Below are 26232 nucleotides of genomic sequence, written 5' to 3'. Positions count from 1 at the left end.
CTGCTTTTCCCAAGGGATAAGAGTACTACTCAAACTACAGTAGATGCAACAAAGCACAACAGAGTATGCTAGCACAATACTATATATGTTACAATAAAATAATACCACCAGCCACTTTTCACAATCATTCACAGCGCTAACCTCTTCAGTCAAGGTACAGTATTTTCTTGCCAGCTATGGGACTAATTCAGAGTTGAATGCTATGCCGATGATGGTTTGCATATGTGTCACAGCCACATTGCGCACGTGCTGTGAATGAATTGCTATCACGCATGCGGTGAGAATTCACTTGCAATCGATTGACTGGAAGAGACCGTTATGTGAGTGGTTACGGGAGTTCCGGCTAAAACGCAGGCGTGTCAGGGCAGTTTCCTTGGCATGTACTAACCAGCATCTACGATTGCACACGTAGAGGTCAAAGCTCCAGTGTCTCAGTGACCGCGGCCAGTCTGAGTGACCGTAGAATCACTCATGGAGTCCATGTTTTCAGGATCTGTGTATAATGCTGCGTTTGTGTACGCAGTTGCGGGCAGCTGCGAGTGCTCCGGTGGGCGTCTCAGTACAAATTACGGAAGCTGATACATTAGCATACTTTAGCAATTGCTAAGCAGCAAAAATTGCAAATTAGCAAAAATTAGCAAACAAAAATTAGCGCATAGCTCTGAATCAGGCCCTGTGTTACTATTAAGTTACAGAAATAATTTTCAGCAAATGTAAATCGGTGGTAAATCATCTCAATGTAATGGAACATTTTACAGTATATATACGCTTGTCAATATTCATCAGCAATACCTTTATAGAAGACATGGCATTTTAGATTTAGCATTCCTTCAAGAACCTCAATATACTGAACAAATCTAGACTAAAAAACCGTAAAGCATTTGCAAGTACAGCTCAACAACCATAGATGGTTTCCTCAGCAGGGCTCCTCACTGAAGCCCTGTGCAATATAAAGTGAGGGGGGGGGGGGGGACCATTCATGTCTATGACAGCGGAATAAAAATGGATGAATTTTGAAGTTGTAATCCATGTAGAGCAAGTGCTCATGCTGAATATGCATTGTTCTATTATAGAGAAAAATCTTGGTATTACGTTGAACATTAACAGTCACATTTTGGAGCCTGGAATAGAGTTGGTGCATTATGAGCCAATGTCATGTTTGCTGATGGATGAGGCTGCAGGGACATCAGAAAAAAATAATGACTTTGGTATTATGAAAGATACATAACAAGCACTGAAGTGCTATAGTTACAATTTACTGGAGAAAGAACATTACATACTTTGGCCCCCCAATTATCACGAAGGCAAATACCAGCTGAATTTTTAATTTATTATCACTGCGATACAAACAAAAAAACCACTGGTATTTGCCAATACTTACCCCTCCGGTGAGGTCCAGCTTAGTCCAACAAAGTTCTCCTCCTCTGCGAGGTCCTCCCCTGGGCTGCTGGCAGGCTAACGTTGCCAGAGACGGGTCTCCAGCGTAATACACATGCACAACGGTCCGTCTGCGCAAGTGCATGACACGGGGATCCGGCAGTGCCTGGAAGGCTTTGCTGAAGCTGGAACGGCAGCGCCGCGTCCAAATTGTGGTCATTGGGGACCGCATCGCTCTCACCATCTGAAGATGGCGAGAACGATGCAGTGACAAACAATGGTAATCTTATATCATCGCTGTTCGGTAAATCCAGAAACGAGGACATAACCCCTTTAGCGACTGCTTCGTTGATAAATGGGGGCCTTAGGATCTATAGCGACATGCACTTGGCATGTGAACAGGATTGAAGTGTGAGCAGTAAATATTATAATAAACAATCAGACACATCCAACCAACACAAGCTGAGCAGTCGTCTTATAGTAACATGGGAGGTTTTCCAACCCAGAAGGAACATTATTCATATTTTATTTGGAATAAGGAATAATAAACCCTAAAATCTGTAGAAAGCAAATTAACAGCACTGCACACTTTTGCTACCTGAATAAATAAAATGATCAAGCTGTGTAAATGTACTGAATTACACTAGTTTACTAAATATTACTCGTTTAATATTGCAGACTGCAATAACTGAAACGTGCGTATACAGTCACCATATTTAGTATCTGACTAGTAGGATAACAGGACGGAGGTGGGGAAAAAAAAGAAAGAAAATAAAAGATTTGTACATTGGATGGGAAACATAATGGATGAGGATTATTGAGATGTTAATTATGGCTTGTTATAAACCAATGTTCAAACCGTTAGCTGGAAAGTAGCCACCATGATCAACAATTCATTGTAGTTTTTTTTTTTCTTCTTCTTCTTTCAAATTCGGCCTCTTGTGATTATATTCAATTAATTCGGCATCAGTGGGTGAGGTAGAAAATAATAGCCTGCCATCTGACATTTACAGCCCAATTTCTGTATTATGCAAACAAATGAGTCATTTTCCAATTACAAGGTGACTTCATTTTGTATTCAGGAAGCTGCATGAGCTGCCACTTCTCTTGTGGGGACACTGTAATAATGATTTATCACCTCCACATTTTGTTACCTCCTTTGCCGCATTGTCCCTCTTACAACAGTTTATGATAAGGCGATTCTTTTTAAAAACAAAAACACAGCTGAGGTTCACAGTAAAAGTATACCCGTCATGCAACAAATTAAAAGAATCCGCTTATTAAAGCACTGGGAACAAAGGGCCTGATGCAGACCCGGTCGCAAGCGCTGAGCGCTCGCAACTGGGTCGATGGTGGCCCAGAGCGCATGCGCACGACGGAGCTGGCTCAGTCACGCGCATGCGCGAGACCCGGATAACGTCGGCACTCCGTCGCTCCGGGTCTCGCACCAAAGGGGGCGAGCTGTCGATGTTGAGTGACAGCTCGCCCCCTTTGGTGGGCGGACCGGGGGGGGCCGCCCAAACGGAGGCGTTCCCCTGTCTGTTAGAGCCGAAATCTCTCTGGGGCTTGCGACCACGAGACCCTACCACAAGGGTCTCATCGCAAGCCCGATGGTCGCGATAGTCTTGACCATCGTGACCATTATCATGGCCGCTTGCTGTAGCTGTGGGTGGTCACCCACAGCTATGCGAGCGGCCAGGAGGCCATCATAAAAAAAATAAAAAATTTTTTTTAAAAACTCGGCCCTGATTCAGAGCGAGCGCTCTGTCAGAGCGATTGGGTCTGAATCAGGGCCACAGTCCAAGGTACAGAAAACCCCGCCACCATACTTGCCTTTAATTTCCCCTGCAATACAAGTTTAAGATAAATGGTGGCGTGGAGACACTATGCATGTCATGACCCTGGCCCATCCCCCTGGGGCAATGGCACAATTCATGGTATAGGATAGTTGGAGGGAAGCTGCTGTGAATCGAGTCACCCCCCACCACAAATGTAACTACATAGGTGGGGCGTGATGCAGGAGGGTGTTCTGCTCTTCCGGGAGGACCCTCCAAAATAACAATAAAACAACGGAGCCAAAAGAATTAATACTCTGTAACAATGTATAATAATAACAACGTACAATTCCTCCTACAACTGGATTTTCCATTTTGGGTGGAAATCAAGAGTACAGTGACCAGTCATATTTTGCACAATCTCTGCAACTTTGTTAAATTCAATTAACCCAGAGGCAACCACCTTTATAAGATACAAAACACTACAGCCAAAAGTTTAAAGCAAGGACTAGGCTTAAATTTAGTTTGTATTGTTTATTAATCTAACAGAAGAATCTACTCATGAATAAGGTAATTATGTAAGAAAGACCAACACACTGAATTACATTAAAAAACATAATTGAAATAGAACGCAACCTTGGTTATGTAAAGCCATGTTATGCCATGCTCATGTAAGTGGATACATCATGCTTGGAATTGTAGACTATTTACCTTCACTTGATTGAAGGAGAACAGTAGAGAGTACGCTGCCAAGGACAGCAAGCAGGAAGAGACAGAGAGGAGAAAAACAAATTTAATAAGGAATCCTTGAAAATATCAATACAGATCTGAGACCTAGATTTCTACTCCTGAAAGTCGCACAGATGGCCTTGTCATGTGCTCGGTTAGGTTTCACCTGTAACAACTACAACACTAACAGGGTTTGGGGTCAGCTATTTCCATGCTCCCGTTTTCAGCTTCCCGGATGCTCAAAAACACGCCCAAAAAAAAGGAAAACCTCCTCTCCGGCATGTCCTTGTATTCTATTTACGGGTAACAGCTGAAAGACACTGCAATTAGGCTACCGGGAGTTGGCACTGGCAAGCTTGGTTTTTATGTCAGCTTACAATGAAGGCTCCATTGCACACATTGTGTATACAGTGCATGTGTATAAGAAATCTAGATAGATACAGTAGGCAGACACACACAGCCTGTTTACTAATGCAGAAGCGCACACAGCAGCGTATATTGGCGGTCGTCCGTCTGCGAATTTATGCAAATGCGGGTACAAACTACTCCCCTTGTGTTCCAGCTGAATGTGCAAGGACTGAGACGTAGTAATACCAATTGGTGCATCGGTACACGCCACTATCAGTCACCATACAAAACTTGCCTCAGCCTTATGGGCTATTTCACAATAGCCAGTTTTCACCGGCCGGCAAAAAAACAGGCACAAGCCAGACAGTTTTCTCCAGGCACTCAGTGCCTTTCACATGCTTTGAGCAGTTTTTAATGGTTTTTTTTCCCCCTTCATCTAGTGAGCACACGCAGCAGCAGCACAAGCCGGCCAGTGTGTGTGTTTCCTATACTCCACTGACTTGCAGGGACAGCACGGGCACGTCAGCCGTCCTTCTCAGTGGATATTCCCAGCTGTAACACAGCGACCGTGCCGAGTCGTCTGAAAGGACCCGCCCACTTCCATCTATTACTAAATGTAACACCCGGCAGGTGTAGTTTCTCCATCTGACTGTGGACTCCTGTGCCTGCAGCTCTGCATCTGCGTACACAGCCGCTTTCATGGACACGCCCACAATGCACCCAAAACACGCCCACTGGAGGGACCATTCATATGTGCATTTCTGACCACTTCCCAGTCACCAGCCAGGAACACCCATCACCGATACGGTGCATCTCAAAGGCAACAGCAGCTCCTTTGTGCAACGGTTGCGTCGTAGGAGTTTTTAGGAATTTTTCCGCAATTACAAATGTTCAACTCCATGAGCATCGGCATGGCCTGCGCCTCTGAATCAGACCTACAGGTGGTGATGTGGAGCGGGACACAATATTTCTCCAAATCACAGGTGTAAAATGTGAATATCACCTACACTTATACAGATGTTTTTAACCATTTGTTTTCCCTGCGATGCCTGCATTTGCTGAAAACCAATACAGTAGGTACAACTCTCCATTCAGTGTAAGTAAAAAAAAAAAAATTGTTACAATACGACAACAAAAATATAATGGTCCCGAATCAGAGCACACAAGTGTCACATTATGTGCTAGGAAATGAATGCAGATCTCCACCTGTATTCAGAGCTGCACACATCTATGGGGTCGCGAACGTCTTGTTACCATCCAGCTACACAGACTGGCGATCTGGCCGAGATGCAAATGACCCTGAACAGCCCATAGTTACTGGAAGTATGCTCAGCTGCAAAACTGTCAGCCCCATCTGTATTTGCATAAGCACCTTTCAGATTCGGAAGTACATTAACAATCGGCAGCCATTCGCTAGTGCTAGCAACCATCATTACGTACTCATGCACTTACCCACCACACTGGCAAATTATATGGCTTCCACGGGCATATATGTCTGCGTATCAGTCTGCATTTGTTTACAATACAAAGACTTATGCTATTGGCACTAACAATAATATAGTGCAAATCACCATGCTTTTATTTGCTAGATACACACAGATTTGAAGTAAATTATTGCTAGTGCCGATAACAAAAAAGTATTTCTATACATACAGATGTGTCCACATACTTCTAGCCTCTTTGCGCATTAAACAGCCCTTCTAGTCGCGCCATGCCGTGCTGCGGCTCAGTAGCGCCAAGTGTTTTTCATGCGACTTTTTCCCTTAAAATGTGTCTTATTCTCAAGCGATGGGAATAGGACACAAAAGCACCTTCTGCTGATTGAAATGATATGCTGCATGCCTATATTCTGTGTGCGTCTGCGGGTGTGTCTGGAAGCGAAATGCTACGTTACAGTGTCACAGCCACTGATACTGTAACATAGTATTTTGCATGCAGATACACCCGCAGTCGCACACAGAATGCCGCATATCATTTTAAATCAACAGAAGCTGCTTGTGCTTCCTATTCCCATCGCGAATTGTGAAACTCGACTTGTTGCGCACGGAGGAAAGATTTATGACGACACATCTGTATATGGCATTAATACTGACATGCAGCTGGTTCCATGTACAATTTGGGTAAAACCGAGCACGGGCATCTTTTTTTGTGCTCGGTCTGCTTTTGTTTGCAAATTAGCGAACACGCCCCTTATTCTACCATCCGGCATAAGCGCCAAAATCAGATATATCGTGCAGCTCATTTCTGGGCATGTGCAGAACTAACTTACACACACACTACACAAACTGGCATAGGTCTTACTCTGCAGCAGCCCAATGCGCTTCACATTCAACCTGTAAGTTTGAGAGCGGTGACATTGCCATTTCCAGTATTACATAAAGGGGAACTGTACCTAAAAATAATACAGGTGATAGAGGAGAAAGGTCTGTCCTAACTTGCCTTTCCTCGAATTTCAGAACTGTTCTCTGAATAGTTCAGGATTATCTCAAAACTCATCAAAATCAATTAATGTTCCCTTTGTCATGATTGCCATCCTGTACCACCTCCATCACCCTAACCACCCTGCTCTGATCAGCTACCCTTTATCATAACCATAACAATTACTTTCTAATCCACATTCATCATTAACTCCAATCCTCATGAATTATTAACCCCTCCAACACTGTATATACAATACTTAATCCCTTCATTCTCCAATATCAACCCTCTCTCACTAAATGGCATCCCAGGCTTTACATACACCTGGTTCATTAACCCTACCCTTAATTATTATTGGAGGATGATGATATGTCCTGGTTCACGAAGGACGTGGCTCCGCAGATTTTAGGCTCCATGGTGACCTGGGGTCTGTTGAGCCCTGCTCTAGATGGCTTACTTTCACATAGCAACAATTTTCATCTGGGAAAGAATGCTGAACAAGGCTCTGCTTTTATTTCCATTGCATTATGCCGGTTTCCATTTAATGAAGCAGTAACAAGTCACATCAAAATCCAGCCGCCTCGCACTGTATGATGAATTTTTATACTAGGATGCAAAAACTAGACACACTTGGCAAGGAATGCCCCTGATCTACCTGGCCTTCAAATACATGTTTCCTCTTGTAATCGCGGGTACAATTGCGCAAAAAGACGACAGCATTTGTGCTGCAGTTTTCCACTTTGAGATCGGTTAATGACCCTACAAACTAGCATCACCATAAACCAGAAATAATACATACAGAATTGGATATTACACACACTATTTCTGTACCCTTGTGCCGAGCAGTTTGCTCAAATCAGGAGCAATTAAATACATGTAACAGACTTTAGCAATTAGACCACATTGTACACTGTTTACAGGGAGAAATAATTACAACTGTGCATTAACAAGTAATAAATAGGACTCTCACCTTCACAGCAGCGGTCACAGCAGCAGTGGCAGCTAGATTCAAGCCTTGCTTGCCAAAATTCACCATTGTTACATAGCCCCTCTCTTTGGCTTGTACAATGTAGTCATCAATCTCCTATTCAGGAAACAGAAAGCATCTGCCGTTACTCACAAGCTTATTAAGAATGTACTACTGCAATATTAATCAAAAAGCTGCAAAAAACTTTACCAGCTGCTGCACACAGATGCAATCATATTACTCAATTCCACTGACCTTTTACTTAAGAATGCGCAGCTATTTCACGCTTAAAATGTCCTAATTTCACCACTAGTTTGGTTCATTTACAAGATTCATAAGAAAATACTCAATTCTACATCTACAGTATACTTCATAGTAGTAAAGGGGGAATGTCTGCGAACGCAAGGAGGCATCTAATAGAATGCTGCCTCATCTGCCCAGAGCAATGCGCTCCTGTTCCTCATTTTCCTGTTAGATGCTTGCTACTAATGGTGGCAGCATTTTACGGTCACAATCGGACCATGAGGCCAAGTAACTTATTTATCTTTAGTATTTTTTGCCTAAAAGTGCAAAAATATATGGTAATAAGTGGACTAACCCTTTTGGGCTGACGGATGTGCGTTCCCCCCTCTGGATTACTATACTGGCAGTTACATCACCCTGGCTTATTGATGCTATAGCTCCCCTATTATAGGTTTCGTGAGTGAACGCACTGCTGTACATATCTCATGTTGCTATTTTTTGCTATAAAGTGACTTTTTTACATTTAGTTATTTGATGTGCTGGCTCTCTTTTTGATATTGCAACTATTTTTATGTGCCATGCACTCTTGGATTTATTCATGGTGTGTGCAGCTAGTCTGTATATTTCTGGTAATAAGATTACATTATAATGTTCTGCTAGAGTATTATCCATAAAAATGGATGCACATTATTATTTCTGAATATGTGTGGTACTCAGGGCCTGATTCAGAGACGCTCGTAAGCGGCCGCTCGTTCGCTCCGAGCGATGTTCGCACATCTGCGCATGGGTCAAAATGCGCATGCGCCAACCAGTCAGTGCGGTCGGAAATCAAGCGCTCGCAAAATAGCCAGTGCCTGCTAATTTGAGTGACAGGATGAGGCGTTTGTGGGTGGTAACAGGGGAAGGTGCTCGAAAATGGGGAGTGGAGATCCGAACGCAGGCGTGCCAAACGGTCAAAACGGGCGTTTTAAGGGTGTGCATAGTTAACAAAGCAGCGTCATCGACCACGTCACTTGGTTGTTTCTTAGCCTGAACTGTTCGCATGATTGCGGTAGGAAAATCCTACCACAAGCACTGCGAGCAGTTCAGACGCTTTCGATGTACTCAATTAATCTAATAAATAGCGGAGATGACGTGTGATGCGAGCGGTCAGGGAGCGTCTTTACAAAATAGCGAGCGCATGTTTCGTTCGCTCGCTCAGACATAGAGGCGTCAACAGACCACAAAGAGCGAGCGCTCAATTTAAATAGCCGGCCCCTTTTTCTGAACGAGCGAGCGCAAATAACGTCCGGCTCTGAATCAGGCCCCCAGTAGTGTAACACCTGTTATAGCATGCAGACCTAGGTGATGAAATTATAAATGAACATATTAATGTGTTCTCCCTTACAACATTTTGCTTGATATTAGCTTTTTTCGCTGCTTTCTTGGAGGGAAAAAAAAAAAAAATTACTGATTGGATAGCGAGCTTGAAGAGACAATAATCTATGTTCCCTCACCCACCTACAAAACCATTCATTACTAGGGCATTGGCCAATAGGCAACAAAATGCTGTAGTGCTCTGCACAAAATAACCTGACGTGTTGCAGAGAAGGTGCTAGAGACATACGTTGTGTACATGCAATTATATTACTAATTATGGGAAATGTTTTCATCGTTAAGTGACCATCTCTTAACGTTCCTGTCAGCAGTGTTAAGTGGGAGTAAAAAGCTGAGCCAAAGGAAACAACGAATAAACCATTAAAAATGAATATAATTTTCAGAATGTCAACAACTTTTTTGCAGAATGAAGACGTTCTATGTATGTGTTGATTAAAAGGGCTTCAATAAAAGGCAGTGACACAGCATACTGCTTAGAAGGCAAACGCTAGACGACATAAAACAGCAAAGCTGTGGGGTTTTAGTGCTGAATACATGGCTAAGCGCAATATAAAATGTGTTCATTTAATTATTTTAATAATGTATATAATCTTTCAGTAACTAAATTAATGATGCTTTGCTGACTGTAAATTAATCTTGATGAGAAGATCCAGAATAAGACCTTATGGGGCCCTAGGATTTACACACACAAAAGTAGGGCCTCTCTGCACTCTAGTCTGGAGCCTTGGTTGTCTAATGGACAGCACTGCTCTGCTAAAAAGTTCTAAAATACGCAAAACTATAGTTCTATAGTTAACTAGATCTTTGTACTTTACAATCATCCAGTAGGTACTGTAGACCTCATTCAAAGTTGGATGTAAATGCAACTTACTTTTTTTGTGGATGTGCGGCTATTTGCAATGTGCATCTCTTTCAGGCAACTTGCATTGACAGCCCCATGTGACAAGGAGGCTGGAATGGGAGTTGGAGGGGGCATGTAGATGCAGGCTTGTTAATGCACCTTGGGCCTGATGCAGAGCCGCTCGCTAGCAAGCGGTCGCTCGTTGCAGATGATGTTCGCTAATGTGCGCATGCGTGTAGTTCACAGTGCGCGTGCGCAAACTAGTACGAGCGATCAGAATGTGCTCGCTCGCTCGCCCTGCCAAGACAGCCCAATGGAATGAGTGACAGGAGAGGCCATTTGTGGGTGGCAACAGGGCCAGGACAGTAGTAACGGGGGAGTGGAGTTGCGGACGCAGGTGTGCCAGAGTGTTTCAACGCCGTTTCAGAGGCGTGCATAACAGGCAGCATCATAGGACACATCACTTGGTTGATTTTTACACTGAACTGCTCGCAGTAGGGTACAGTCAACCGCAAGTGTTGCAGTCTGATCCGATGGTTCCCGATGTACCGATGGTTGTATATGCTTCCTGGAGATGACGTACGCTAGTGGGTGGCTAAAGACAGGCTGGTGGGCGTCTGGAAAACCAAAGTGATCGCTCGCCAAGACATAGTGGGCGTACTTATGCCTTGCTGTGCAAGCGCCGGCCTTGACATCACTTAGATGAATTTACATACGCAGGGGGCGAGCGGCCGCATCTAGCGAACGGGTCTGAATCTTGCCCCTTGTGTGAACATTGGAAAAGCGCAACTGCACCTGTTTGAAAAGACATAGCATGGGTACCCTGGAGCAAGTTGTGAACTGAAGATGACGGCTGCGTCCATTTCATCAGAAGAGTCATTAAACACACCCCTTAGAGCAAATGAAGGTAAACTGCTGCAACTGTTATTTAAAAGCAAAATTAGAGTGTACTGAATACTTGTCTTTCAAAATGTAAGTGTTTACCATTCTGTTTGGACGTGGACGGCTTCCCATTTGTTTATTAGTGTTGACTCTTGTTAGATTAGCTTTTCACATATTCCAGGTGCATCTACTCCTGTTACTTGCATGGGGTGAGAGGTGTGTTTGCTGCAGAGCCGTAACTAGACTTTTTGGTGCCCTGTGCCAGAAAGAGCATTGGGCGCCGCCATCATTTTTCAAAGGGACATAATGCACCCAAAAAAGGGCCATGGCTTCATGGGGAAGGGCCAGGGAAGAGATAGGGGAAGCCAGGAGATGCTGGGGATGAAATAAGAGAAAGCTACAAGCAATAATGATAATAAACAGAAATTTGACAGGTCCAAACAGCGCCCCCTGACCTGTGGTGCCCTGTGCGATGGCACCGGCTGCACTACCCTAGCTACAGCCCTGGTTTGCTGACTATGTTGAGTTGGGCGCATCCTGCGTGTGGCCAACTCCGAATAGGTAGCAAAAATAAGATCCATTTTCTCCAGGCAAATTTTCCGATTGCACGCAACTCTGCATGTTCCTGTGAGCTATGCGTGTGCAGCCAAGCAGAGCTTACCTTTTCTTTTGAAGAGAGGAGAGGATGCAAAAATTTCCTGTACAACAAGCTGGCTCCTCTAGTGTATGGGGATAATAACCATATAACAAAAGCAACCTTCAGCTCATAATACAAAGGGAACCTATGAACAATAACAGGAAAAACACAAAGTATAAACATTCACTGACATTTATTTTATAACTATATATTGAACATATAAACAATTTGTCCGTAAGCCAAGCAGAACATATTGTGTATGGCTGTATGTAGAAAAAAAAATACCAAATGATTCCTACAAAGTGTAAAAATAGATTATATCTGATTATCTGCATCGCTGCACAGACTCCAATTCTGAGCCAACCAAGTAACAGAAGGTCAGCTGAGGACAGTGAGACAGTAGGCAAAAAACATATTGGAAATCTTTGACATGTTGAGATGAGTCTGAGAGACAGCGTACCATCCAATTATACGTGGCACGCCAGATGACCCGGTCTACCAGTCAGACTGCAGAAATGTGCCTGCACTCCTAACTTGTCATATTTCTAGATTACCCCCTTCATCTATAGTGACGTCTCCTGGGTGGATGTGCAGCTCTGGGGTCAGTATATTGGAACAAATCAGAAAATAACATCTACTTCTTAAAATGTCAATTACACCCATAGAATGTTAAAGAAGAAAACACAAATGCCACAAATTGGCTGTGTCAATATTCGTCAATATTATGTACTGCTGCTTTAGGTATTGCAAACTGGTATAACCAGATCTAGCATCCTCAGAAAGGGCCTTTATCATTATTCCATGGCTTCCAATCCCAAAATGATTTTGGGATTGGAATCCATAGAATGATCTCTCCACAATTAGCTTCCCCCACCCGTCCTCTGCAATCCAGCCCCCCCTCCCACTTCCTGTCCTCTCTGCAATCCAGCCCCCCCACCTCGTCCTCTGCAATCGAGCTCCCCACCACCCTCCTGTCCTCACTGCAATCTAGGCCCCCCCCACCACCTCCTCCTTTCCTCTCTGCAATCTAGCCCCCCCACCACCTCTTCCTGTCCTCACTGCAATCTAGCCCCCCCCCACCGCCTCTTGTCCTCTCTGCAATCCAGTTCTCCCCTCCTGTCCTCTCTGCAATCCAGCTGCCTCCTCCAGTCCTTTCTGCAAACCAGCATCTCCATCCTGCCCTCAATGCTATCCTTCTCCCATCTCCCGTGACCTTTTCACTTACCCAGACGACACTACCGGAACTGAGAAGGTAAGTAGCAACCCACTCCCCCCCCCCCCACCCCCCCGACTCCTCTGCGAGTTTGGAATCCTGTAAACACCTGGTATTTATGGATTATAATCCTGGGTAATTTAAGGAACCAAAAACTTCCAGGTTTGGAATCCCTGATCGTAACCCGTTAAAGAACTTTATAATCTATCCTTCTCATATAGATTATAGTCCCAGGTTTCTACAAGATTAAAAAAAAATATATAACTATACAAAAACATACAAATACATGTTCCAAGTAATTCCTACGATTAGTCTTCTAAGATATCTAGATAGCTTTATTGCACTTCAGCAAAATGAAAACATCCCAGACATATGTAGAGGAGGAAATAGAAGCCCACGTATAAAAAATATATAGCATTCATAGCTTTGAGTGACTCCTTACTGAACACTGAATCACAGCTGTGGCAGGAGAAAAGACGCATGCAGTCAATTATATATTGAAGACTGCGGCCAAATCAATTTTTCATGTGTGGTGCTGGTCCCTGAAAGATCAGGCAGGGTGCGTGTTCGGTCTCCTAGTGGGGATAAACTTCAGATACAAATTCTAAATTTCTAGTGCTGGTGTGTGCGTGCTGATGGGGGATATAATTAATCCCCACAACTAGAAGGAAATTACGAAAGGCCAGCATGTAAACCTTTTCAGCAGAGAAATATTTATAAATAAGTAAAATTAAAGAAGAAAAAGCCTATTTAAGATTTGGGGTTGTTTTCTGGTATTGCAGTTAACTGCATTAGTGTAATAGATTTAAGTCACTAGATTATTCACATTCTTCTTGTGTCTCCAAACTACTCTGAACTTCTTTTGGCCCTTCCTTGTGGACCAACTCTAATACTTATTGTGATGGCCACAGTCTTGATCTTATTTTTTCCAGACTTTGAACAGTTTCTTTACCACTCATTACCTCGCTCAAACTAGCATCTTACCACCTACAAGCTGTCCTCTATCACTTTAACCACTGTGCACTTGAACACTACCAATATAACGCCATATGCCTGCAGAAATTCAACACATCATTTTCGACAAATTTCTACCTCTCTGCAACAATAATCTCTGACATTTCTGTATATTCCTCTCCTGAGCTAGAACAGACTACCCAGAGTAGAACATCACTGCCAAAAAACTTGTACCTCCTCAAATATACTGATAATTACCACTGCTACAAAAACACTACTAAAAACAATCTCATTTCCACTCATGCTTGTAACCCTAAAAGTATCTTTAATATTTTTAAATCTCTACCAAACCCTACTACCCCAAACCCTCAGATAGTAAACACTGCCCAAGATCTTTAAGAACAAGATAGAAAACATTTAAAATGAAAAAAAGACACTTCCAAGGCAACTATGCTCTGAATTCCTTCCCTGAATCTTAAGACGCCTTCTATTCATTTGATCCCAGAAATGAAGAGGCAGTATCTACTCTCTTCTCTCACTGTACAACCAGCCCACTAGACCCTATTCCTTCACAAATCAGTCTATTGCTGTCTCCTGTGCTCACCCCTGGCTTAACTAACAACTGTTAACCTCTATCCCCAAACTGGTATCTTTCCACAATTATTCAAGCATGCCGTAATTAGTCTGTGGTAATATAGTCTGTGGTAATATAAAAAAAAAAAAAAAAACTGCCGAACCAAACCTTCCCGCAGATCATCATTGCATCTCTCAAATCCCATACCCCTCCAAGTTTCTTTGGAAGCTTGCCTACATTTGCCTCATATGCATTGCTTCCTGCCACAACCTATTTGACCTTCCTCAGTACAACTGTTTCCCAACAGTGCACAGACACTGCACCGACTAAAGTGGGCAACGATTTGATCACAGCTAAAACTTAAGGCTTCTAATTCTCTTGGACCCCTCTGCTGCATGACATGGTTGACCACGCTCTCTCATACATATATTTCCCAGGTCTTCAAGACGGAATGGGATTGAAATACCGGTGGCTCAATAGCCGATGGGCGTTGGCAAGTCCCGTAGCCCTCCTCTCACCCTCCTCCCAACTCTAACCCTCCCCTTAGGGGTGCCTAACCCTAACCTCCCCTCCTAGTGCCTAACCCTAAACCCCCCCTCCCCGCACCCTGATCCTAACCCTCCCGAGGGGGTGCCTAACCCTAACCTCCCCCCCTAGTACCTAACCCGCCTTCCCCGGGGGTTTGCCTAACCCTAAGTCCCCCCGGAGGTCCCTAAACCTAACCCCCCCATCCCCGGGCTAAAAGTTATACTTACCAGTCAGAGGAGAATCGGGATGGCGGGGGTCGGTGTTCCGGTGGTCGGGATTAAGATAGGCGTCGGCATTTGGACGCCTATCTTAAATCCCTTGTCGAGCAGGTCGTGTCGGGATTTAGACCGGTAGCATTGCGTCCGCCGGTCTATTAACTAAATCCACTGCAAGACACCGTCCTATTCTGGTTGTCATCACGATTGCCAAACCACTCCTTTAGTGTTTCTCAAGATTTTCCCTGACAACTCACCTCATTAGGTAGACTTCTCAAACTCAATCTTCTCAACCGCCCATGGCCATTCTACCAGATAACCACCACTCTACATATTTAGCTAAAATTAGACTATCCTTCCATATTCAAAAATACTCTGACCCCTGACTAGATGACAATGTTATCAAGCACATTTTCCCATTGCTATCTGGCTGCATCAATATGTAATAAGTGGCACTTAACCCTATGTATCAAACGCAAGTTTCAACACACATATATATAATATATATATATATATATATATATTGTGTATAAAGGTAAGCAGGACTTTACCACTCTTGTTAATGCTCAGTCGTGTTATATTGCTAACTTGTAAAGCACTACAGAGTATGTGGGCTCGAAGGTAATCCAATCACAATTGGTAATATTAGTAAATGCAATCATAAGATGACTGCTATTGATCTTTGTGTGCAGATAACTTCCAAATACACGGATAGACCTGAAAAAATTGCAGAAGTGTTCGGTCCCCTTAACACAGGTACAGTACTTTACAGATGGATCTCATCCAATATGCCCACCCATGAGTCTGGACGGACTAACCACTCAACCTGCATCATCTGTGTTCAATATGCAAATGGCCAGGCCAAGGAGTTTGGTCTCAGTATGGTCGCTAAAGCTGGAAAATGTGCCATTCATTCCAAGCACCAAGATCAATGTCCAATGTGAGTGGCCATAATAAACATTCAATTTAGCGCCCCATTGAAAAGCATGACCACTTATGGCTTGCGCCAGAGTATTACCAGGGGACAAAAGGAGTCATCTTAGAACAGCAATAAATCCCTACTTGTAGACCATAAAATAAACAGTCTACTTAAGCATCAACTTAATAGCACACAAGTCATAAATGTGTATATATGACAACCAGATGTAGAGAAGCCATAGATGGCGTTCGAGACTATTTATGAATTGTTAAATAAACGGTCTAAAAAAAATTATGATTCCTTCAGTATTTTGTCTTCATCCTTTTGTGGTAAGGAGAAAATGCAATTTATAGCACTCGCATACATATATACAATGGCATGCAAAAAAATGTCAAACATCTGAAAATGTATCCACTATTTACAGAGTATATACATATGAGGAATGGGCTTTCTGTAATCCATCAAACCAGGCTAATAAAGTGGCTTCACTGAAGTAAGGTTCCTTTTACATGCATCACTGAACTACAGTATTCAATTGGCTCTTATTGGTCTAGTGCAGTGGTTCCCAAACTGTGCGCCGAGGCACCCCAACTTGCAAGGGTTCCTCAGGACACTTGCACGGGTGCCTCAGGTTGGTGGTCCAGCACCAAATCTAATTCTTTATGGTCAATGTAATGTAAATATGTGCACAAACAGAAGCACAAACCTGTCCATCACTATATAACCAAACCTAAAGATGACAGGTTAGCACAATTTACTTCACTACATTTTTTTTCTGAATTTCTCAATAACAAACTTTTGGCTTAGGGGTTCATCTGTGGACGGATATGCGATCGCAGTTGCTAACAGGTTAGCTGTAATATGGTAATGCAGCAGGAGGCGTTACACCTTCTGCATGCATTACTGATCTGTGCTGCATCAAGTGACGCAGCATTGGATCATCTGCAATCCCACCAGCTGGCTGAGTGACCATGGGGTTGCCCAAGCCATCCACCGCAGATGAGTAAAAGAGGCCAGGAAATAACAGTCAACTGACGGAGATCCTGGCCTCTCCACTCCCCCTCAATGGCGGTGACACGCCTCCATTTTGGGAAACTGAGGCCGTCGCCACCCACTCCATGCCCAGAAACGGCAGCAGACTGTAAATCACCGATAGTCTGCTGCCAGATTGCGTGCAGGGTTGCAGACCCGTACTGCACATGCACAGTACAGGTCAGGAGGATGCGCATATTCCCAATAATCAGGAATCGGCGTGATCCCTATCGCAGCTGAATCACCCTCTGAAATCACTCTGCAGACCAACATTGAAGACCATGTCTAGCAGGGAATGCCAGGACTGGAGTGCCGTTCCCGGACAGAAGGGGGCCTGCCCACGGTGGCACTGTGTGGCTGCGATCAATCTCCCCTGCAGTTTGTAATCTCCATATGCTAAACTTTGCCAGGATCAAAGATTGTGGATTAATTAGAATGTTGTCTGCCACAGTCTGAATGTATCGAGTGCTGTGCTGCTCATGAGTCTGCCAGAGTGACACTGTATACAACCAGCCCCTCAGAACGGTCCGGTTTTATGGGATTGTCTGTATGTGGCCCTGACAAAGTTCAAACCTAGGAAAAAAAAACTAATCCTGTCAAGCTACACCACCATGCCAAATTCGGTGGAGCTAGGTAGAAAACTCTGGTCGTGCATAAAAAAAAAACTATATAATAAGCAAGAAAGTGTGTGTGTGTGTGTGTCTGTCTATGTTCAGTAGGGAATTCCAAACTAAAGATGTAATACTATATTGTAAACATATTCAACATGACTACACTACACACCAATAAATTTTACAGTACTATAATACTGTATGTATTTAACAGGTTTAGAAAGTAATTAATACTTACCAGCATATTGTTAAATCTGCTAATGTTTCCATTACAGTGTAAAGGGAAAAGACAATCCAATACATCATCCACCGTACCTAAAAAAAAAAAAACACAAGGTAACATTTTTGTGGAGCATGTTCTATTTCTATTATAACGTAATGGTGTGAGCTACGCAACTAAAATTAATGTGTTCTACTTTCAACATGATTCATATGCATTCCAGTGCAAGTGTCACACCATTTAGAAAAATCTAACATTAATAGTATAAAAAGAGAAACACAAATTACAACGTACATTAATTTACATGCATAGGTCTACTATTGCTGGAAAAATCAGTTTTAAAACCATATATACCATATACTTCCTTCTTTGTGACATACAAGTTAGAGATTAAACCATTAAAAGAATCTACTATTTTTCAAATTCATTTAATACAGTCACCTAAATTCTCTGGCACACAAGTAGAGTGAGGCAACATTCAAAGCCCCACAAACCCCATTTTATTATATTATATTTTTATTTTTCTATGGCAAACATTAAAGGACAGCACTGTATAAATAACATATTTTACAGGCCTTTTTGTAGGTTCTATAAAAGAGGTTCTCAAACTTTCTACCAAAACCTGTTATTCACAAGAATGACTTTCATGTAATTCCAAAATCTGTTCCCAAAAATCATCCTATCAATCTCATTAATGTGGGACAACTAACAATACAAGAGCGCGGCGATATGGTCTAGTGACATACAGAAAGTGTAATGCAAAAGATGGGGGGTCCCAAAACACGAAAGTATGCCGATAGCATCCGCCTATAAATATTATATTACGGGCTTTCACCTGAGCTAAACCCAATTAAGCAACATTTTTTAAACAGTATTTTTAACACGTTTATTTTCCTACATAAAAAAATGTCATTGTAAATAATAATTTGCAAGCGATTTTTATAATTCATAGATCGATCAGAATTTAGAAAAAGAGGGTTGTGTTGCCCTGTAACGGTTTCTAGTTTAATATCCTGTGTGTAACAATACAGACAAAATGTACAGGAGTTGAGTGCAACAGTTGTTTTTCTTTATAGGTAAAAGCATAACATAATATTTAATAAAGTCCCCCTACAACCATATTTATGCATGGTCACCTCATCTGTAAAGAGAACAAAAAACTATTTTTCAGGGACAAAAGTAAAATTATAAATATTAAAGCTGAAAAACAATACACATAAAAGCGCCTATAAGGTAGAACAAACAGTCAGATTGTATGCCGGCCCTGCCAGTCACACACGCATGATGAGGAGCCCCAGAATGTAATTGGTACAAGCTTATATATTCTGGATTGCCAGAACTGTGACTCCGCAACAGACAAACAAAAGATCAGAACTTTAAGATACGGAATGGGATGCATTACCGCCGGACCTAAGCACGGCAGATGAAATATCGACTCTGGAAGGCCGACACATGAAGATCCCGACAGAGGTAAGCAAGACCCCTAACCCTCCCAGGGGTGCCTAAACTGAACCCCCCCTCCCCACACCCTAAACCTAACCCTCCCGGGGGGTGTCTACCTCACCTCCCCCGGGTGTGCCTGACGCTATCACCCCCTTCCCCTAGCCTGATCCTAACCCTCCCAGGGTGGTGCCAAACCTTAAGACCCCCGGGAGTCTCTAAACCTAACCCCCCCCCCCGCGCGCGGATATAGCCTCCCGACGCTCGGCTTAGCTATGTTCGGTATGCTGGGTGACGGGATTTCGGCGTGGGGCTAGTGATAGGCGTCGGTATTTAGACACGGGATTTCACTGTCGGGAGGCCGGCGGACGGCATTTCGACGCTGGATTCCTGACTACATCCCACTGAATACATGTAAGATGTGTGCTCTTTTAGTAGTGATTGCCTAACACAAAGGATATCATTAGATTTCTTAGCATGTAAAACAGATTATACAAATTACAGTTTTATTCTGTGCAAATATGTAATGTTAGTAGATGGCTTCCTTAGAACACACTGAAGTCGAAAAGCTGCTTTGCGACAAAGTTGCCCATACAAAATGCACAACTATCTACTGTTCTTCAGCACCGGCTTGTGGTCCATTTACATTTCAGCACTAAAACTTATTCAAAGTATATAAGAACAATATACAAGGTCTCAGATTTAGTGGTTTACCCTCACCATGCACAAATCAAACTGTCTCCGCTACACAGCTATCATGGTCACTAGCCGGTGACTTCACATTCTATTCAATTCATTCTCAAGATAATTTGGAGCCATTTGGTCTAGGGGTATATCAAAAGGAGCCCCAAATGCTGTACAAGTGGAAGGCTCTTGTACAGACACAAGGGGTCCTAAAGACAATTCCAAAACACAACAGAGGATGACATTTTCTGCCAACACAAGAGATTGTATACTGAAAATTAATCACACACACACACACATATATATATATATATATATATATATATATCACCATGTTGACATCATGACAGAGTGTTGACAGCGGATTTTAAGGGTAGGTATAGTGGACAAGTCAATGGGAAAACGCATCACTGACATTCACAATGTCGATATTTGACACGTTAAATGTCTAGATTTTATACCACGCCTGTTTTGTATGTGGTTAGGACTGTACGGGCAATTTTGAGCCATGATCTGTCCTCAGTGATAAGGGAGCTTAAGGTTATGAGATCATAATGATTTTTCCCACCCTGTTAAGGTGCCTATCCATTAGGCGACCTGAAAGTCTGAACATCTAGGCTTCAGGTCACCGAGGTGCGGTGCCCGCACTGAATGGCATTCACTGAACGTCATTCAGTAGAGAAGTCAGACGTCCTACCTCTAAACACGCCGAACCTGATGAGCGTTGTCAGGTTGACGGGCATGTTCAGTAGAAAGTCGGGGTCGGCAAGGACCCAGCCTGCACGCGCATCGCTTTTCCTTGCCGGCTATCCATTACCCGACTTTGTGAACAATGCGACCAAAACCTCCTGGTTTTGGTCAGATTGTTCAAAGTCGGGTAATGGATAGGCCCCTTTACTGACTGAAAGAAATGCAACCATATGCTTGTCAAATCACATGATTAGCCATTACACATAATAGCATCGAGATGCTGGTAAATTGGTCCAGTGTTACATGATTAAATAAAACTTATATTGGTGCATTGTGCAGATATTTAATTGTGGAAAAAAAAAAAAAAAAAAATCTAAAAACATGGAGAAGACAAAAAACATTTAAATATTTAACTCGCAGTGAAAATAAATCTAGGCTATCAGAAAGCGGTCCTACTTTGATGGCTCGATTGCCTGTTTAATTATTTAAAAATCTATTACCTAGCACTGTTTAAAAGCACAAATTTCACATACTCTGCTCTTAGTAATAAAATATTCATGGAACAAATCATGTGCTGAAATTTGTCTTATGGATGTGTCATTTTAATAAAAAGGAAGCAAATGCAAGAGATAAAACTGACAAGACCAGGGGATGAACTGTACATCACCAGGCCCCAGGTCCCCCAGCTCTGCTCTCTAAAGTGGCTGAGAAAGAACGAGTGGGGAGCCACTGCACATGTTCAGAGGAGGCCTCCAGTCGGGTTGGATACAGGATGCCAGCAGTCAGAATCCCTACGCCGGCATCCTGACAGGGTTAGGATACCAACACCTGTCGGTAAGTATCCTCACCCTCACTACCCGCATCCTAAACCTAACCTCCCCCTTAGTGCCTAACCCTAACCCTCCCCCCTAGTGCCTAACCCTAACCCTCCCCCCTTGTGCCTAACCCTAACCCTCCCCCCTAGTGCCTAACCCTAACCCTCCCCCCTAGTGTCTAACCCTAATCCTCCCCCCTAGTGCCTAACCCTAACCCTCCCCCTATTGCCTAACCCTCCCCCCCTAGTGTCTAACCCTAATCCTCGACCCTTAGTGCCTAACCCTAACCCTCCCCCCCTAGTGTCTAACCCTAACCCTCCCCCCAGTGCCTAACCCTAACCCTCCCTCACTAGTGTCTAACCCTAATCCTCCCCCCCAGTGCCTAACTCTAACCCTCCAACCCTAATACTACCTTCGGGATGCTGGCATCATGATTCCGGCAGCGACATTCTGAGCGCCGACATACAAACAGCCGAGATTTCAACTACCTCCCCTCCAGTCTTCCCAGCTGAGTGGTGGTGGGGGCTGGAATTATGTCGAGCCCCTCTAACTTTGGGTCCCCATAGTGGCCACATCCGTGCAGTGCTGGTAGTCCTGCCACATGCTGGTATATTATCTTTACAAAACATATCTATAGCTGGAAAACAAGTTCTACCTCACATGAAAAATACTAATAGTGACCTGACATCTGCCCATTGTGAAACAATTATTAGTCTTTTATTACAATCATTTCTACAAAAGCTATAAATTGCACCTCAATTGTAGGGAATAGGTTTGCCCTGTATCACAGCATAGAAAACTTTCCATTTTACACGCTCCAGCTACAAAACTAAATAACCTATGGCAGGACCTTATTCCCCTTTACCATCACAGCTCGCAGATCATCTAGGAGCTGTCCATAACCGAACAGTAGGAACGTACATGTATGTGCCACATTTAAAAATGAACCCATCTTCTCAGTTATTGAGAAATGAAAGTAAATGGAAGAAACGTACATAGGAGTTTATCTTGCAATGAGGATGATGAAAAGACAACATTCCCAAGTACGTGGCAAACACCAGCAATTTCGCTGTAATAATAATTCAAACAGAAGCAAGACATGCTGGTCGATAATCCTTCCTTGAGCTAAGGAATCCCATTTATATTTAAATGTCCTGTCACTCATGTCATGTGCTTCTTGCTAAAGCAGTCACCCACCAACCTTTTATTGTGCCGCAGATATCTTCAGACTGATTGCCAATGGGTCATGTTTAAAATGAATTAACTGCAATGTCAGATCAAATCTGGTGTGTCGTTGTCATAGTCAACACCTACATTTAACAGTTTCACAACCAAAAGCTGTGGTGTCTCATAGCCATCAGCTCAGTCGTAGGCTTTACAGCTTCAACTGCCGGAACTATTTTTTAATCTGTGGTGATGAGGTTGACAATCTTCTGTTGATTACTGTGATCTAAAATAAATGAATCAAGGCAATATAGTAACAAATATCGCCAGTCTTCAGGGGCCTATCCATTACATGACTTTGTGAACAATCCCACAAATACCAGGAGGTTTTGGTCGCATTGTTCACAAAGTCGTGTAATGGATAGCTGGCAAGGACCAGCGATGCGCACGCATGCTGGGTCCTTGCCGACCCCGACTATCTACTGAACGTGCCCGTCAACCTGACGATGCTCGTCAGGTTCGGCATGTTCAGAGATAGAAGGTCGGGATCCTGCACTTATTGACGTTCAGTGAACGCTGTTCTGTGCGGGCACCGCACCTCGGCGACCTGAAGTTCTGAACACTAGACGTTCAGTCTTTCAGGTCGCCTAGTGGATAGGCCCCTTTCAGCTTTCAGTTCCACTAATGACCAGCGAGATAGGTAAAACCAATTCTCCAGTTTTGTCTACTGTCGTGTGACCCTTTGACAGGTATAGAAAAGCAATATGTTAAGGGAGGTCCGCAAGTGTGTGTTCTAATTTATGTAATACGATAAAGGATTTATATGAAACAAACATGAAAGTCACTCACAAAGCTACAAAAAGTCTTCAAAGATTCTGCAACAAACTATTAAAACAACTTGTGAATTTTTAGGTTTTTGACTATGGATACACTGACGTATCACATAGTACTACACAGACTATACATACTTGTGTGACTGGATAATACAGGCCACCAAGAACCTCTGCAACCTGGCTGGACCTATCTTTGTGTGTCAATGCTTGCGGGCAGGGCTCTATTGCCTCTATGTCTGGCTGTCATTATCCAGTTTTGTTTTATTACTGTTTGTGCACAATTGTAAAGCGCAACGTAATATGCTGGCGCTATATAGGTAACCAGCAACAGTCGTTTCAGTTTTTTTCAAATGTGGAAGCTCCATTTCTATAATATATTAGTACTTTACAGGATCATCAATATGGTATCACGCCAAGACCCCACCACCTCATCTGCTCCCTAAGCCAGCCCTTCTCTAAGCGCTTCTTATGCTCCTATTTGCTTCCTGTCATTATTAATTTCAGGTTCCACCTACTCTTTTTCTATAGGTACAAAAAGCGAATGAGTCAAAATACAGTTGTGTGTAATTGGATCTACAGCCCAATTAAGCACTTGTTCTCATTGCATACCTCTTAGGTGTACCAATTTGGGGACATTGAAAGGGGCAGGGCTTATGAAGAAGAGGATGGGGCTTTATCATAAAATGAGCTGTGGTTGGTCAGAAAGTGGGCATGGTTTACATATATATTAGTGTACGGCTTATTCTGTTAGGATTTGATCTAGCTAAATCTTATGGGGTATCAGTGATCGCAAATACGAGCTATAGTGCGTATTTTACCCTTCTTCAAAGTGGGTGGGCCCTCAGGGGACGCGCTCCGCAGCGGCCAATCTCTAGCTCCTTATTAAACGATTGATGTTCCTGGCCCGGCTGCAGTCAATAAAAAGCAGAGGCAGAGTCGGGCCACTCCTCTTTGGCACCTTACTGGACCGTGCAGCATCACTACAGGGACATGCGGCTCCATGGCCCCATGTGACACTGCCCCTGCACCTGGAGTGAAGACCTCCAGCAAGTGTAACACCTAAGCGGGTAGCAGGTGGGAGTTTGGTGAGCGGGCGAATGGTGCTCAAAGCCAGCTCAAGGCGGAGCGGCTGCAGTAGGACACTGGGACCAGCACCCAGGGCCACCAGTAGTGTCTGCAGCAGGGGAGGGAGAATTGCCGACAGCTGCCCATACTCGCTGTCCCAGCAGCATGGAGTGATTGACTGCCTGTCGTTATAGAGCGACAGCCATGCGAAGCGCGTGGTGTGCACAGAAGCTCCCGAGACAGCTCAGCACACCAATGTAGAGTTCACCGCAGCAGGCGCAGTAATGACAGGGAGACAATCTGATGTCACTGCTGCCGGGCCCTAGTAAGAATATAGAGTTGTCCCAACACACTGTTATAATATATATATATTAGGGATGTGCAGGCTCGGATAGGTTCGAGTTTGCACGTGGAGTTCGGATTTTTCCCTCCAAAAAAACGGAACTCAGAACGAGGCAAAACGTCATCTTACATGGACGAACATCATCATTCCTGGTCTTTTGTCCAGGAATGATGATGTTCGTCCATGTAAGATGACGTTTTGCCTCGTTCTGAGTTCCGTTTTTTTGGAGGGAAAAATCCGAACTCCACGTGCAAACTCGAACCTATCCGAGCCTGCACATCCCTAATATATATATATATATATATATATATATATATTTATTAATGGAAGCCGGCACTCCCTGGCTGTGTCCAAATGCAGCCGCGTCCGGTGCCCTCCTCGTGGTGTACCTAAAGCAGTATCCGCATCAATTGCAATATTTGAGAGGTGGCACTCAGACGACCTTGTAAGAAATTCACATGGAGCCTGTATAATATCAACATTTCAGAACTTGTATTTATGTTTTTTCGTCAGGATCCTGTGGGGGTAAATGTGTTTTTTTTTTTTAGCTTTTACGGTTTGGGCCAGTGTTTATTTTTTTTCTATTTAGCCAATGTGTTTGGTGGTTTTTTTTCTTCCTGTGTGGGCCAATGTGTTTGGTTTTTTTCCCATTTGGGCCAATGTGTTTGTTTTTTCCTACCGGGTCAATGTCATCTACTACATGTTTTATGGGCTGTAGCTGCTAAATTGTTCGATTTACAGAAAACCTCAATTTAGATGGGACCCAGAAAAGGTCAGGTAGGACCCCAATATTTTAAAGTGAGGGGTCCCTGGGACCCACATTTTTTTTTGGCTCAGTGCGATCACTGGGGTCTATCATTGTAAATCTGACTGGCCCAATATGCTGTCAACCTCATGTATCACACTACTACTTTTCAACATATTGTGAGCAGGATGTCCTCTTACTTCTTTGCTTATTAATATCTAGTCTTGTTTAATGGCTGTTTGTTCATAACTGTAAAAAGTGCTGTGGAGCTTTCCAACACTATATCAATTAATGCAACTTTCTAATAAAATCTCTCTCTCAATTTCTCTCTCTCTCAATCTCTCTCTCTCTCTCATTTTGGGGCCCTACTTCAACTGCTTGCAATTTTACACACACACACACACACACACTGCCCCATAGCGCCACACGCACACACTGCCCCCACAACTGTGAACACACACTGCCCTCATAGCCGTGCACACAGACTACCGCCATAGTCACACACACACACACACTGCCCCCATACTGTAGCTGCACACACACACACTGCCTCACTGACACGGAAACCTCATACTGACAGTTACCAATTTCTG

The 26232-nt window shown here is 43.4% G+C and overlaps 1 protein-coding gene across 1 annotated transcript in view; it reads right to left on the bottom strand.

The window, feature by feature from the left end:
- The window catches only part of REEP3 (receptor accessory protein 3), a 154893-nt gene that overhangs the window by 25796 nt on the left and 102865 nt on the right, over window positions 1–26232 (bottom strand). Inside the window, exons 3-5 of the mRNA XM_088450486.1 lie at window positions 17879–17955; window positions 11619–11739; window positions 7618–7731 (exon numbers count right to left, since the gene is read on the bottom strand). Of these exons, the coding sequence (XP_088306612.1) occupies window positions 7618–7731; window positions 11619–11739; window positions 17879–17955 (312 nt within the window). The remainder of the gene's footprint in view (window positions 1–7617; window positions 7732–11618; window positions 11740–17878; window positions 17956–26232) is intronic.

Source organism: Taudactylus pleione, unplaced genomic scaffold (genome assembly GCF_031769625.1).
Source record: "Taudactylus pleione unplaced genomic scaffold, aTauple2 ptg000518l, whole genome shotgun sequence".
NCBI classification, from domain to species: domain Eukaryota; kingdom Metazoa; phylum Chordata; class Amphibia; order Anura; family Myobatrachidae; genus Taudactylus; species Taudactylus pleione.
This window is presented reverse-complemented; position numbering and strand designations above follow the sequence as displayed.